General features: G+C 42.7%; 1 protein-coding gene across 1 annotated transcript in view; it reads right to left on the reverse strand.

The window, feature by feature from the left end:
* LOC122561837 (rab GDP dissociation inhibitor beta) overlaps nt 1–2,746 on the reverse strand; it is a 42,142-nt gene extending 39,396 nt beyond the window's left edge. The window contains exon 1 of the mRNA XM_043714064.2: nt 2,589–2,746. Coding sequence (XP_043569999.1) covers nt 2,589–2,633 — 45 coding nt within the window. The 5' untranslated portion in view covers nt 2,634–2,746. The remainder of the gene's footprint in view (nt 1–2,588) is intronic.
* Nucleotides 2,747–15,762: the final 13,016 nt, after the last annotated feature.

Raw genomic sequence — 15,762 nt, forward strand, 5'->3', positions numbered from 1 at the left:
ACTAGCTCAGACTTCCACAATCAAACCATGTACCAGCTGCACTACATTATCCAACAGACAAACACTGCTTTTCACTTCCACTTATGATAGATTTGCTTGGTGCATCTTGGGTAATGCTACTCCCAACATTGAGGGTTAAGTGGTTACTAGTTTTTGTTAAATATAGTTCTGCCCATCTGTTCCACTTTCTCTTCCAGGAGAGTCTCAACTCAGTGGCAGCATCCATCCAGGTCTTGAGTTCTAGATCCTAGAATCCCTACATAGTGGAAATAGGCCCTTTGGCCCAACAGGTCCACACCAACCCTCTGATGAATAACACCTCTCCCTGCCCCAACCCCCCACCCTATTATCCCACATTCACCCCAGAGTAATACACTAACCTACACATCCCTGAACACTATGGGCAATTTAGCATGGCCAATTCACCTAACCTGCAGATCTTTGTATTATGGGAGGAAACCAGAGCACCTGGAGTAAACCCACGCAGACATGGGGAGAACGTGCAAACTCCACACAGTCGGAGGCTGGAACTGAACCCAGGTCCCATGCACTGTTAAGCAGCAGTGCTCATCATTGAACCACTGGGGTTTTCATCCATGGTGGCACATTCAGGAATGAAACAATGTCTGAGTTCACATTACAATGAGGTTTCTAACTGTCTTTCAAATGAAATTAAGACCCATCTGTTGGAAAGGCAAGACATTGTTTTCCTGATGTCCCAGCCATTATCCTTCAATTAAAACAAGTTGAGTAGAATTTGTGGGGTCTTCTGGTGCAAGTTAGCAACGGTCCTTCCCTACATTTTCAAACGACCACATCACAAAATGGAATACATTGGCTGTGATGCACCTTGGGATAATAAGTTGTAAAGTGTTGTATTTAACGACAGATTTTCTTCTTTCCTATATTACATGGTAACTTGGTAGTTAGTTTTTACAGCTTGACCACAAACTTGCATTTACTCCCAAGTCCTGAACCATTAACCATTTCCTTCACATTGTTCAGAAAAACAGTAGGGGTTTAATTTTTTTCACTTTTTAAATCGTTGTTTTCAATTATTAAACAGAAACCAAATCAAAATGCATCCAATGACAAATTAAAATAGTAGAATAGCTGTTTCTGAAAAATTAAAATATATTTTCTACAATATGCAATCACCAATGCACGTGTTTTCTTAATGGAAGGGCAGAAGGAATGGTAGCTGCAATGTTAGCACTCAACTGAGGGGTATAAATTGTAAATTGCGTTGCTCAAACTGTATTTCACTGATTTTCAGAAAAACAGGTCAGAAGTCCTGTTGTTATGCAACTAGATCAACTGTTGACCCTCTAAACGCACTGATCAAAACAGATTTGAATCATGAGGATATAATTTGTACCCAAAACACAGATCACCACAAGTCTACATGAAGAGATAGTATATAAATAATATTTAGGAATATAGGCAACATATTTACTTGCCCAGTGCTATCAACTTCGGTGACTGAAAATAACTGAAGGAATTGTGATTTCATCCCAAATTAGGATTATGTGGGACTAAGATGAACTCATATTCCCAGAGGTCACAAATTTAAAACTTGCTCTTGAAGGATCCTTGGCCAGGTGCTGCAGTGCATCATACAGTAATAGATTGCTGCCACTTTGCGCCAGTAGTGAAGGGAGTTGAATGTTGATGGGCTGCTGATCAAATAGGTAAAAACAATGACTGCAGATGCGAGAAACCAAATTCTGGAAGAGTGGTGCTGAAAAAGCACAGCAGTTCAGGCAGCATCTGATGAGCAAGAAAAGGGCTTTTGCCCGAAACGTCGATTTTCTTGCTGGTCAAATAGGCTTCGTTCTGGATGGTCTCGAGTCCATGGAGGGTTGTTGGAAAAGCTACACATATCCAGGCAAGTGTGTGTGTGTATTTCATCACACTCCTGATACGTGTCTTGCAGATGGTGGACAGACTGCTGGGAATTAGGAGGCACTGCCCTGTAAAAACTTTCACGCATTCATTGCGGTCACACATTCTAGACATCTTTATTACCAAAACCAGGGAAAATGAATGCAGACACCGCTGGACATGCTCAGTATCCGAAAATAGGTTTTAGCATTTTCAACTGTGCCCTTTCTTCCGAACATTTCAGTTGCTGCCAAAACCCGCCGATCAATCGACCATTTTGTTCTGAATTTCAGTATCCGCAGCACCTTGCTGATGCGAAAAAAAATCTATGCACTGCCCAGATATTTAAAAAAAAAAGTCAAAGAGCTCCCATCACCCAACCATTTCCCCAACCTCAAGCTTCCGGTGTCCAAAGAGAAACCGTGCCACGGCAACCTTGCAATAGCAAAAGGATGATGTTCTCCTACATGGGAGACCTAGGTGAGTAAATTCAGGGGGGAAAAGACAGCTTCTGCTCCCCTCCCCCACCGGGAGTTGATCCCTTTGCCCAAACCTCTCCATTCCCCTCCCCCTCTTTCTCTCTCCCTTCTCCCTGACTCAGCTAGAAGCGGAGAGAGGCCTGAGGCCTAGGCGGGCGCTGCCGAACAGCCTCGCCCCTTACCGCTCACTAAGCAGCGGACCATCAAAGCCGAGGGCAGACTCACCGTGAGACCGGTGCCCAGCACGATAACATCGTATTCCTCATTCATCTTGGCCGAGAGCGATTACTTCTTTCTTCCGAATTTCGGGGAAAGAGAGAGAGAAAAGGCGATGAACGCGGACCTGGAACAATCTCCACCTCTGTCCCCCTTCTCCCGTCACTGAAGCAGGGCGCAGGCGCACTACGCGCTCTTTGTAAGGGAGAGAAAACCTGCCAGGCGGAAACGCAGGCTCCAAGGCGCATGCGTAGAACTCCACTGCCGCACCCGAGGACCTTTAACGCAGGCGCGTTGCGGTGGATCGCCCCGCCCATGAGCCGTCAAGTACCTCAGTTCCAGAAACTACAGGTTTTAGGGGATGGGTGGGAAGGAGGTGTGGTTGCGCAGGCGCAATGGTATTCCCGCCGCTATGGGCAGGCCGCGTGCGGACGAACGCTTGACGGTTGGTGGTCATCGATAACTTCGGCAGCCCTCCCCAATCTCCTAAAGGGTAAAAACAATGACTGCAGATGCTGGAAACCAGATTCTGGATTAGTGGTGCTGGAAGAGCACAGCAGTTCAGGCAGCATCCGAGGAGCAGTAAAATCGACGTTTCAGTCAAAAGCCCTTCATCAGGTATTCCTGATGAATACCTGAGGTTCCCAATTCCTCACGTCCAAATGCACAAGTCGGGATTGTGGAAAGGAGGGGCACAGTGGACTCTGAAACATTAACTCTGTTTCTCTATTTGCTGCCAGGCCTGCTGAGTTTCTTCAGCAGCTTCCCTGTTTTTGGTTTGGATGTAATCCCCACCTACCTGGATGACAGCAGCTCTGGATGTAGGTTTGCTTGCTGAGCTGGAAGGTTTGTTTTCAGATGTTTCGTTACCCTGCTCGGTAACATCTTCAGTGAGCCTCCTACTGAGGCACCCGTGGCGTAGCCCACTTTCTATTTATATATTTGAGTTTCCTTGTATGTTACCTAGTATGGTGATGAAACGTCTGAAAACGAACCCACCAGCCCAGCGAGCAAACCTACATCCAAAACCTCAACCTGAGCTACAAATATTCTCAAAAATTGAGAGCAGCTCCAGCCACACTGGAGACACAGGTGGTTAAGGAGGTATATTTGCCTTTATTAATCGAGGCATTGAATACAAGAGCAGGGAAATTATGATGGAGCTGTATAATTTGATAGTATCTTGGGGGGTGATGGGGTGTGGCACGGTGACTCAGTGATTAACACTGCTGCCTCATAGCACCAGGGACCTGGGTTTGATTTCATACTCAGGCAACTGTATGTGTGGAGTTTGCACATTCTCCCTGATAGACACAGTCTGCGGATTCTTAAACAACAAACCCAAACAAATAGACACAACATGCCCAGAAACTCTAGCCACACCATGACTACTCTGACCCCTTGCCATCATGGTAGCCCACAAACCTACTAACACACTGAAACAGCTACTGACAAACCTAAAGGACCATACACCAACAACCAGCAAAATGAATGTAATTTATAAAATACCCTGCAAAGACTGTAACAAATGCTACATTGGACAGCCAAACAGAAAACTAGCCACCAGGATACACAAACACCAACTAGCCACCAAAAGGCATGACCCACTATTACGGGTATCCTTATAAACAAAGAAGGACACCACTTCGACTGGGACAACACATCCATCCTAGGACAGGCTCAATAGAGACACGCACGGGAATTCCTAAAGGCCTGGCACCTCAACTGGAACTCCATCAACGAACACGTCGATTTGGACCCCATTTATCAGTCTCTGAGAAAAAGAACAGGAAATGATATCTTCCACCTTAACAGAGCAAGACACATAAATAGAAAGAGGGACAGAACGCCAGTGTTTCACCAGAGGCTCACTGAAGATGTTACCCAGCATGGTGACAAAATGTCTGAAAACAAACCTGCCAGCCCAATGAGCAAACTTACAACATAAACCTCAACGTGAGCTACAAATCTTCTCAAAAATTGCACACAATCTCTCCCTGTGTGTGCGTGGATTTCTGCCAGTGCTGCAATTTTCTCCCACAGTCTAAAGATGTGCAAGTTAGGTGGATTGGCCAAGCTAAATTACCCATAATGTTCAGGGATATGTAGGTTAGGTGGTTAACCAGGGACAAATATAGGGTTACAGGGAAAGGGTAGGGGGAATGGGTCTGGGTGGGATGCTTTTCAGAGGATTGGTGTGGATTTGTTGGGATGAATGGCCTGTCTCCACACATTAGGCCATAACTGGTGACTGGTAAACTGAAATGGCTAGTGAGCAATGCTAAGAACATCAAAGTTATGGTTTCAATTCCTGCACTGAAAAACATTACTAGTATCCATGCCAGACTCACTTTAAATGTCATAACGTTCAAGGCTATGGTCCTATAGAGCTGAAAAGTGGAACAAGAGTATATTTAGCACAGTTTTGGCAATATCCTCAATGGGCCAAAGGGCTTTTTTTGTACTTTGTAATTCTGGTGACTATATTATAGGAAGGATGGGATCGCACTAGAACAGGTGCAGAGGAAGATTCACAAGGATATTGTCTAGGATGAAATGAATCAGTCATGAAGAGAGAACCAGATAAGCTAGAGTTGTTTTCTTTCGAGCAGAAATGGCTAAAGGGAGACCTGTTTGAGGTATACAAGTTAGGTGGAGCATAAATAGGGTATATAGGAAGAAAACATTCCCCTCAATAGAGGAATCAGTTACAAAAGGGCATAGATTTAGGGTAAACAATGGGAGGTTCACAAGGGAGAAAGTGAGGTCTGCAGATGCTGGAGATCAAAGTTGAAACTTTATTGCTGGAACAGCACAGCAGGTCAGGCAGCATCCAGGGAACAGGAGATTCGACGTTTCGGGCACAGGCCCTTCTTCAGGATCAAAGGAAAAATTTTGTCACCTGCCTGAAATTCTGGTAGAGATGGGAACCATCACAACATTTATGAATTGTTCACCTGAAGCACTAAAGAATACAAAAACATGGGCCAAGAACTGGAAAATGGGAATACAATAGCTAAGTACTTGATGACTAATGTGAACATGATAGGCTGAAGATCCTCTGAGGATGCTGTGAAATCCTGACAACTACTCAGGGAAATATAGCCCGTTTGTACACCATCCATCTCATTGAGCATACACTCCCTTCACCATTGATGCACAGTGCCACTATATGTGTATCTTTTACGCTTCGTGTGTCAACAATTCACCTTCCAAGCAACAATCTCTATCATCTAGAAGGACAAGATGTGTGGGATAACTGACTTCCAAGTTCTCCTCCAAATCACAAACCAGTATGATTTGGAGCTATTATCACTATTCATGCAACTTTTTAGATTAGATTACTTACAGTGTGGAAACAGGCCCTTCGGCCCAACAAGTCCACACCGACCCGCCGAAGCGTAACCCACCCATACCCCTACATTTACCCCTTTACCTAACACTACGGGCAATTTAGCTTGGCCAATTCACCTGACTTGCACATCTTTGGAGTGTGGGAGGAAACCGGAGCACCCGGAGGAAACCCACGCAGACACGGGGAGAACGTGCAAACTCCACACAGTCAGTCGCCTGAGGCGGGAATTGAACCCGGGTCTCTGGCGCTGCGAGGCAGCAGTGCTAACCACTGTGCCACCGTGCCGCCCAAGAACTTTGTTGCATCAAAATCCTGGAACCTTCTGACTAACAGCACATTGGGCGTACCTACATCCCAAGCAATTCAAAAAGATCACTCACCACCATTTCAAGGTCATTTGGGAATGGACAATAAATTTTGGCCTGTTAGTGATGCCCAGATTCCATGAAAGAATTAAAAATAATGCTTAAGGTTAATGCTATTGGTGTGTTGAAAGTGAACTTCCAAAAGGCATTTGATAAAGAGCTGCATAACAGATTTACAGGCAAAGTTTATGTCAATGAAAAATAAGCGACAGTAGCAGTGTGGATACCAAATTAACAGAGGAAGCAAAGACTAATGATAAATAGTTGTTTCTTGAACTGGAGCAAAGAATGTACTGGAACAGTTTTTACTTTGTTTAAATTCATTTACAAGTTGAGGACATCAATGTTTAGATTCCTACTTTTCCTGATATATATCAATGATCTGTATCCTAGTGTTTGGCCAGAATTTCAACATTTACAGATGATACAATATTTGGAAGTGTTGTGAAGAATTAAGTAGAACTTTAAAGGGACATAGTCGTCAGTGGATAGGGCTAGCAGATGGCAGATGAGATTAATTTGTAGAAGTGTGAAGTGATTCATTTTGGTGGGAAGATGAGGAGACATGATATAAGTTAAAAAGTACAATTCTAAGGAGATGCAGGAACAAAGGGATTTTGGGGAACAGGTGCACAAATCATTGTAGGTGACAGGGGAAGTTAAAAACGTGGTAAAAAGGACATTCAGCATCTGGGCTTTGTAAAACAAGATGTAGAATAGAAAATTATGATAAACCTGCATAACGCTGTCTCAACAGGAATACTGTCTTCAATTCTGAGTGCCATGCTTGAGGCAAGCAGTGAAGGCATCAGAAAAGAAAATCTGAGAATGATTCCAGGGATGTGGAACTTCATTCACATAGAAAGATTGCAGAACATGTGAGCAGCATTCCTTCTAATTTTTTTAACCAGCTGCATGGGCCTGTGTGGCAGAAACTTCTGGAACCAACAGCCAATACTGCGATTGGTATGCTGATGCTAGTCACCACATGTAGAACATCAGAGTGGCTGCACATAACTGCAGCCGTGCAGCTCAGAGGGAGGGTTGATTGTGAATTTTCTTGAAGAAGAGGGGATTGAGAGGAGATTTGACAACTTCAAAATCATCAAAAGTTTAGACAGAATAGATGGAGAGGAACTGTTCACATTCATGGAAGCATCGAAAACCAGAGAACGCAGATTTAAGGTAATTGGGAAAAAAAAGCAATGACAACATGAGAATTTTTTTCCCCAGGAAGTATGTGGTGCAAATCTGAAATGCACTTCCTGAGAGTGTGTTCAAGGTGGTGTCAATTAAGGTTTTGAATGAGAATTTATTGGACCTGAAAACGCAGTTGCAGAAATATAGGAAAAAGACAAGGGGCTGGCATGAGTTGAATTGCTGCTTTAGAGGAGCAGACTAAACTAGATAGGCTGAATATATTCAATGATCATTAAACCAAGCTGACAATCATTATGAAATCTTACTTATGATGTAGTTTAAGAATGTGAGTTAAGATACAAAGGTGACCAACTTTACGTTTTTGAAAAAATAGACAATTTAACAGACCGGAATAACAATCTTAATGTATATCTATTGTCAGAGCTGTTGTGTTAGCTGGCATTGCAGGCAAAGTGTATGTCAATGAAATATAAGGGACAGTAGCAGAGTGGATACCAGATTAACAGAGGAAGCAAAGACTAATCATAAATAGTTGTTTCTTGAACTGGAGCATGGAATGTACTATTACACTTTTTAAATTCAAATTTTCAAATACGATATCACTAGCAAAACCAGCATTGGTTGCCTAATTACCCTTGAGGAGGATGTGGCAATGAACATTCCAAATAGTGAACCTACTCCTACTTGTGGTTAGATAGGAGGTTCCTGGACTTCAACCTAGCAGGAAAGGAGAAACAATGTTAAAACCAAATCTGATTGTGTGCAACTTGAAAGGGACCTTGAACAATAAATTGTGCTGGCTATCATTTATTACCCATATTTTCCCAAGTGATAGTTATTTTTGTTTAAACAGAGGAAGTTTATGCTCCCTCTCATACTCATGATGTGGTCAAGGAGGCCTGAAAATTTCAAATAGCCATGGTAGGGCACTATAGAGATCACAGATCCAGCTGTGTCCGTTAGCAATGGAGGAAAGGAAAACTTTGCATCTTTATGGTACCTTATCAGATTCTAAGTACATCTCAGAGCAACTCGAAATGAATGAATTCATTTTAATGGCATCTATATAAATGTAGGAGTTCTCACCTGTTGTGTGGTTACATATGCAGTTCAAAGTTCAGGGCAGTGATATAGGACCTGTGATGTTGTATAGTTGGAGAAATTACAGAGAGGGGGAAGGGCTGACACCTGGAAGTATTTAAATACAAGGATAAGGATTTCAGTGTTGGGAGATTATGCACTTAGAACTTTTTCGAGAAACAAGTTTGTTTTACATTAAAAGGTATATGTACTTTTCCAAATAGGCCCTTTTTTATTTGTTCCTGAAAGGGATGTGGACATCGGTGGCGAGGCCAGCATTTATTGTCCATCATTTTTTGTCTTGGACTCTGACTAGCTCCGCCCTCATGTTTTTGTAGTCACCGTTACTCAATTGTAGTACTGTTACATCTGATTCCAACTTGACCCTTTCAAACTGCAGGACAAATTTTATCATATTGTGATCACTGGCCCCATGGCTTTCTTCACCTTGAGCTCCCTAATCAAGTCTGCCTCAATACACATCACTAAACTCAAAATTGACTATTCCTGAATGGGCTCTACTGCAACCTGCTCCAAAAAATAATCTTGTGGACATTCCAAGAGTTCTTTTTCTTGGGGTCTGTCACCAACCTGATTTTCCTTGTCAATCTGCATATTGAAGTCCCCCATGATAAAGTGCTTTTCTTAAATGTTTTTTCTTTCTCCTGATTTATTTTCTACCTCGCATCCTGACTACTGCTGCAAGGCCTGTACATATTCCCACCAGGGTCTTTTATCCTTTGCAGTTCCTCAATTCTAACCACAAAAATTCTACTCCTTCTGATTCTGTATCACTTTGTGCTATTGATTTAATTGTATTTTTAACAAGGTAACTCTGCGCCTTATGCCCATCTACCTCTCCTTTCAATAGTATGTATATCCTTGGATAGGAGTCCTATTAAAATTGGTCAGTTTATGAGAATTGGATGATAAATATGTAAATAAACATACACCATTGATGTTTGCGGTCCTGGTTTTTTGTCAGATCCTCCTTATATTAAACTCTAAATATCTCTCACCTAATGGCACAGTGGTTAGCACTGCTGCCTCACAGCGCCAGAGACCCGGGTTCAATTCCCGCCTCAGGCGACTGACTGTGTGGAGTTTGCACGTTCTCCCCGTGTCTGCGTGGGTTTCCTCCGGGTGCTCCGGTTTCCTCCCACAGTCCAAAGATGTGCAGGTCAGGTGAATTGGCCATGCTGAATTGCCCGTAGTGTTAGGTATGGGGTAAATGTAGGGGCATGGGTGGGTTGCGCTTCGGCGGGTCGGTGTGGACTTGTTGGGCCGAAGGGCCTGTTTCCCACACTGTAATGTAATCTAATCTAATCTCTTTGCTCCATTTCTCCCTTCCTTTAAGAAATTCGTCAAAAACTACCTCTTTGACTGAACATCAGGCCACTGTCCAAATATTCCTTCCTTTGTATTGATTTTATTTATTATTTTCCTGATTTACTACCTGTGAAACACCTCCACTCTATAAGGCACTTTATAAAATGATTGTTATCGTTTCACAAATAAAGGAGGAAAGAAAATGAGATGATTGGTGATATGAAAGACTGAGCAGCCATTTTTGGAAATGACGTGCAAAGATATGTAGGCATCTCATGTTGCTGGCCGGTGTTGTCAGCTAGTGCTAAGGAGCGTTTTGTTAAGCCCACTTATGTACTCTTGCATGTTTTGGGTTTTGCTGATAAACTGTACTAGCTAAGGCACTATCAAAAAACTCCTGTTCAGTTTATGTGTTCTTGCCATTCAATTCTCCTCAGGATTAATTAACACTTCCCTATTTGGTCTCATCCATCAAATTTAGGGATTGTTCAAAGTTCAAATCCTAAATATAAATTCTGAACAGAGGTCGTCCTTCATTGTTTTTGCAACCTTTCAGTTTCACCTTTCAAGCACCATTTCTCAAGAGGGTAAAAATGAAGGTTTGCTCAAAGTGTATGGTGATTGACGTTTGCTGAAGAAGATGAAGAATTCACGATGGAGAGTCGGTTTTATCTGTACAGCCATGTGTCACACCAAGACTCAGCTTTACTGCAGTGGACAGGATAAACATTGCTCTGCCACATTTCTGGGAAAATACAATGTTATTTACTAGAATTGTTGCAGATCCAAAGTGCAAAGTTGCAGCTTAAAAATGACAATTGCTGTGTTATTAAACTTTGTAAAATGATGTCCATACTAAAAAGTTGAAAGCATGGAAACTTAACTATTTAAATAGACTGAATTTTATATCTTCTCGGCTTTTGTTTCCAGCATGCATACACAGTATGTGCAGGATGACAGAAGTTTGATGTATTTTGTGGGAAATGTGTGTTTTAAGAGTATATTTCAATGAAGTATCAGACTTGCAACTGGTTGTTTGAAAAGCACATAGAAGTCAGTTAACCATTAAAGTCATGATTATGAACATACAAACTAAGAATGGAAGCAGGTCACTTGCCCCTCACACCTGCTCCACCATTCAGTAAGATCACGGCTGATCTGATTACTTCACACTTCCTCCTACCCCCTTTAACATGTCACCCTTTTATCAGGAATCTATTTACCTCTGCCATAAAAATAGTTAAGACCAGCTTCCACCACCTTTTGATGCTTTTTTATTAAATTGAAAGACTGACATTTTCATTCAATGCAGTCAAATATGATAATGATAGTTACCAACAAACATTGCACTGATGATAGCTCAGACTCCACTATAACTGAAATAATAGGATGTGAGCAAATGATTAGGAAATTAATTATAGTTTGTACATACTTTTGAATTTTGAATACTGTTGATGTATAGCCAAATTGAAATGTGTTGAAGTGCATCAAGTAAAATCTGTTCTGTGCAAAAGAAAGTATATAAACTACGAGGCTGCTTTTTGGGAAGTGCACTTCGGGTTTAGAGTGCACAATTAACCACACAGTTAATTGTGGTTATTACGAAACCTTTTTTTGTTCATAAAATGTGAAGAAGGCCACAGAATATTTCTTATTTTAAAGGCCCTCATTTTCCATGATAAGTTGAATGATTGGGACCTGTTAGCCAGAAAAGTGTAATCCATCAAAAAGATTTGCTTAAAGTCTTTATGATCATAGAGTGATAGAGATGTACAGCATGGAAACAGACCCTTCGGTCCAACCCGTCCATGCTGACCAGATATCCCAACCCATCTAATCCCACATGCCAGCACCCAGCCCATATCCCTCCAAACCCTTCCTATTCATATCCCTATCCAAATGCCTCTTAAAATTTGCAATTGTACCAGCCTCCACCACTTCCTCTGGCAGCTCATTCCATACCCGTACCACCGTCTGTGTGAAAAAGTTGCCCCTTAGGTCTCTTTTATATCTTTCCCCTCTCACCCTAAACCTATGTCCTCTAGTTCTGGACACCCCGACCCCAGGAAAAAGACTTTGCCTATTTACCCTATCCATGCCTCTCATAGTTTTGTAAACCTCTATAAGGTCACCCCTCAGCCTACAATGCTCCAGGGAAAACAGCCCCAGCCTGGTCAGCCTCTCCTTATAGCTCAAATCCTCCAACCCTGGCAACATCCTTGTAAATCTTTTCTGAACCCTTTCAAGTTTCACAACATCTTTCCGATAGGAAGGAGCTCAGAATTGCATGCAATATTGCAACAGTGGCCTAACCAATGTCCTGTACAGCCGCAACATGACCTCCCAACTCCTGTACTCAATACTCTGACCAATAAAGGAAAGCATATCAAACGCCTTCTTCATTATCCTATCTACCTGCGACTCCACTCTCAAGGTGCTATGAGCCTGCACTCCAAGGTCTCCTTGTTCAGCAACACTCCCTAGGATCTTACCAATAAGCGTGTAAGTCCTGCTAAGATTTGCTTTCCTAAAATGCAGCACCTCACATTTATCTGGATTAAACTCCATCTGCCACGTCTCAGCCCATTGGCCCACCTGGTCAAGATCCTGTTGTAATTTGAGGGAACCCTCTTCACTGTCCACTACACCTCCAATTTTGGTGTCATCTGCAAACTTACTAACTGCACCTCTTATGTTCGCATCCAAATCATTTATCTAAATGACAAAAAGTAGAGGACCTAGCACCGATCCTTGTGGCACTCCACTGGTCACAGGCCTCCAGTCTTAAAAACAACCCTCCATCACCACCCTCTGTCTTCTACCTTTGAGCCAGTTCTGTATCCAAATGGCTAGTTCTCCCTATATTCCATGAGATCTAACCTTGCTAATCAGTCTCCCATGGGGAACCTTGTCGAATGCCTTACTGAAGACCATATCGATCATGGATGTCATTCTGCCCTGAATCCTGTTTGTTACTTCAAAAAACTCAATCAAGTTTGTGAGACATGATTTCCCATGCACAAATCCATGTTGACTATCCCTAATCAGTCCTTGCCTTTCTAAATACATGTACATCCTGTCCCTCAGGATTCCCTCCAACAACTTGTCCACCACCGACATCAGGTTCACTGGTCTTATCCTTACCACCCTTCTTAAAGAGTGGCACCACGTTAGCCAACCGCCAGTCTTCCTGCAGCTCACCTGTGACTATCGATGATACAAATATCTCAGCAAGAGGCCCAGCAATCACTTCTCTAGCTTCCCACAGAGTTCTCGGGTACACCTGATCAGGTCCTGGGGATTTCTCCACCTTTACCCGTTTCAAGACATCCAGTACTTCCTCCTCTGTAATCTGGACATTTTGCAAGATGTCACCATCTATTTCCCTACAGTCTATATCTCTTATATCCTTTTTCACAGTAAATACTGATGCAAAATACTCATTTAGTATCTCCCCCATTTTCTGTGGCTCCACACAAAGGCCGCCTTGCTGATCCTTGAGGGGCCCTATTCACTCCCTAGTTACCCTTTTGTCCTTAATGTATTTGTAAAAACTCTTTGGATTCTCCTTAATTCTATTTTATCTCATGTCCCCTTTTTGCCCTCCTGATTTCCCTCTTAAGTATACTCCTACTTCCTTTGTACTCTTCTAAGGATTCACTCGATCTATCCTGTCTATACCTTATATATGCTTCCTCCTTTTTCTTAACCAAACCCTCAATTTCTTTATTCTGGATCAATGGTGCTGGAAGAGCACAGCAGTTCAGGCAGCATCCGAGGAGCTTCAGCAAAATCGACGTTTCGGGCAAAAGCCCTTCATCAGGAATAAAGGCAGAGAGCCTGAAGCGTGGAGAGATAAGCTAGGGGAGGGTGGGGGTGGGGAGAGAGTAGCATAAGCAGATGTGGCTGTGGTAGCGCGTTTGTTTCACGACATGGTTGAAGAGCTTCAGGAACATGACCAGGGAGAGATAATAGGGTGCGGGGTAACTTGAAACATTCTTTTTGGCTTGAATTTCAAGCTTTGGACATGCAATTCACAGTGTCTGACATGTTTACTTTAAAGTTAAAAATCACACAACACCAGGTTATAGTCCAACAGGTTTATTTGGTTAAAAATCACACAACACCAGGTTATAGTCCAACAGGTTTAATTGGAAGCACACTAGCTTTCAGAGCACCGCTCCTTCATCAGGTGATTGTGGAGGACACAATTGTAAGGCACAGAATTTATAGCAAAAATTTAGTGTGATGTAACTGAAATTATACATTGAAAAATACCTTGATTGTCTGTTGAGTCTTTCATCTGTTTGAATACCATGATAGTTTCACTTCTTCCATGTGTAAATCACAAAACTGCAACTCATTATTAATGAGGATGAGCACTTCACCAAGACCTTCCCCACACCTCCACTGCTTGCCTTTAAACAACCGCCAAACCTCATAGCAAGCTGCCTGGCTTTCAGGACAACTCCATACAACCCTGTCACGGTAGGTGCTGCAAGATGTGTCAGAGTGTGGACATGGATACCACCATTACACGTGGGGACACCTCACACCATGTACGTGGCAGGTACTCATGTGACTCAGCCAACATTGTCTATCTTATACTTTGTAGGCAAGGATGCCCTGAGGCATGGCACATTGGGGAAACCGAGCAAAGGCTATGGCAATGGATGAATGGGCACCACACAACAATCAACAGACAGGAGTGTTCCCTCCCAGTTGGGGAACACTTCAGCAGTCCAGGACATTTGACCTCGGACCTTTGGGTGACCATCCTTCAAGGCAGACTTCGGGACAGGCAGCAGCGAAAAGTGGCCAAGCAGAGGCTGATAGCTAAGTTCCATACACATAGGGAGGGCCTCAACCGGGACCTTGGGTTCATGTCTCTCTACAGGTGACCACCATTGCACTATACACACACACACACAGACATTCCTACACACACACAAAGGCACTCCTATACACACACATACACATGGACACACATATACACAGACATGCACACAGATACACACACCCTTACAAACACACACACACTCCCACACACACAGGCATCCTCTCAGAGGCCTACACCACTCTACACTCATGCACATACATATACTCTCTCTCACAGACACTCACAACAACCCCACCCCAGACACACACTCCCACACTCACACGTGCACCCCCTCACAGACTTAAGACACTCTACACTCACTACACACACTCTCTCTCACACTCACAACCCCCAACCCAGACAGACAGACACAAAGACCCACATGCACACATATGTTTTGGGGTGAATTTGTACTTGCAGAGTTACATTGTACTTTGCTCAAAAATTGCATGAATTCATGTAAAACTCTGTCATCTCACTTTTTAGATTAGAATCAATCTAAACATCATGGCATAGACAGAGAACATGGGAGCTAACACCTTCAACATATTGTCTAGCTAACACCCATTGTTACAGCTAACCTGAGAATGGAACTTGTAAAAAAACGTTTTGTGATTTACACATGAAAGAAGTGAAACTATCATGGTTTTCGAACAGATGAAAGACTCAACAGACAGTCAAGGTATTTTTCAATGTATAATTTCAGTTACATCACACTGTAAATTTTTCCTATAAATTCTGTGCCTTACAATTGTGTCCTCCACAATCACCTGATGAAGGAGCAGTGCTCTGAAAGCTAGTGTGCTTCCAATTAAACATGTTGGACTATAACCTCATGGTGAGTGATTTATAACTTTGTACACCCCAGTCCAACACCGGCATCTCCAAATCATGAGGTTTATTTGGAATCACTAGCTTTAGAAATAGAACCAGTCTGACTCAACACTGGGACACAGACAGACTTTAACTTCACACCTTTCATGCATTGTTTGAGCGGAGATGGCACCTATTGTT

This window comes from Chiloscyllium plagiosum, unplaced genomic scaffold, assembly GCF_037043375.1.
Source record: "Chiloscyllium plagiosum isolate Xiang-an unplaced genomic scaffold, Cpla_swu_hap1 HiC_scaffold_23, whole genome shotgun sequence".
Taxonomy (NCBI): Eukaryota; Metazoa; Chordata; class Chondrichthyes; order Orectolobiformes; family Hemiscylliidae; genus Chiloscyllium; species Chiloscyllium plagiosum.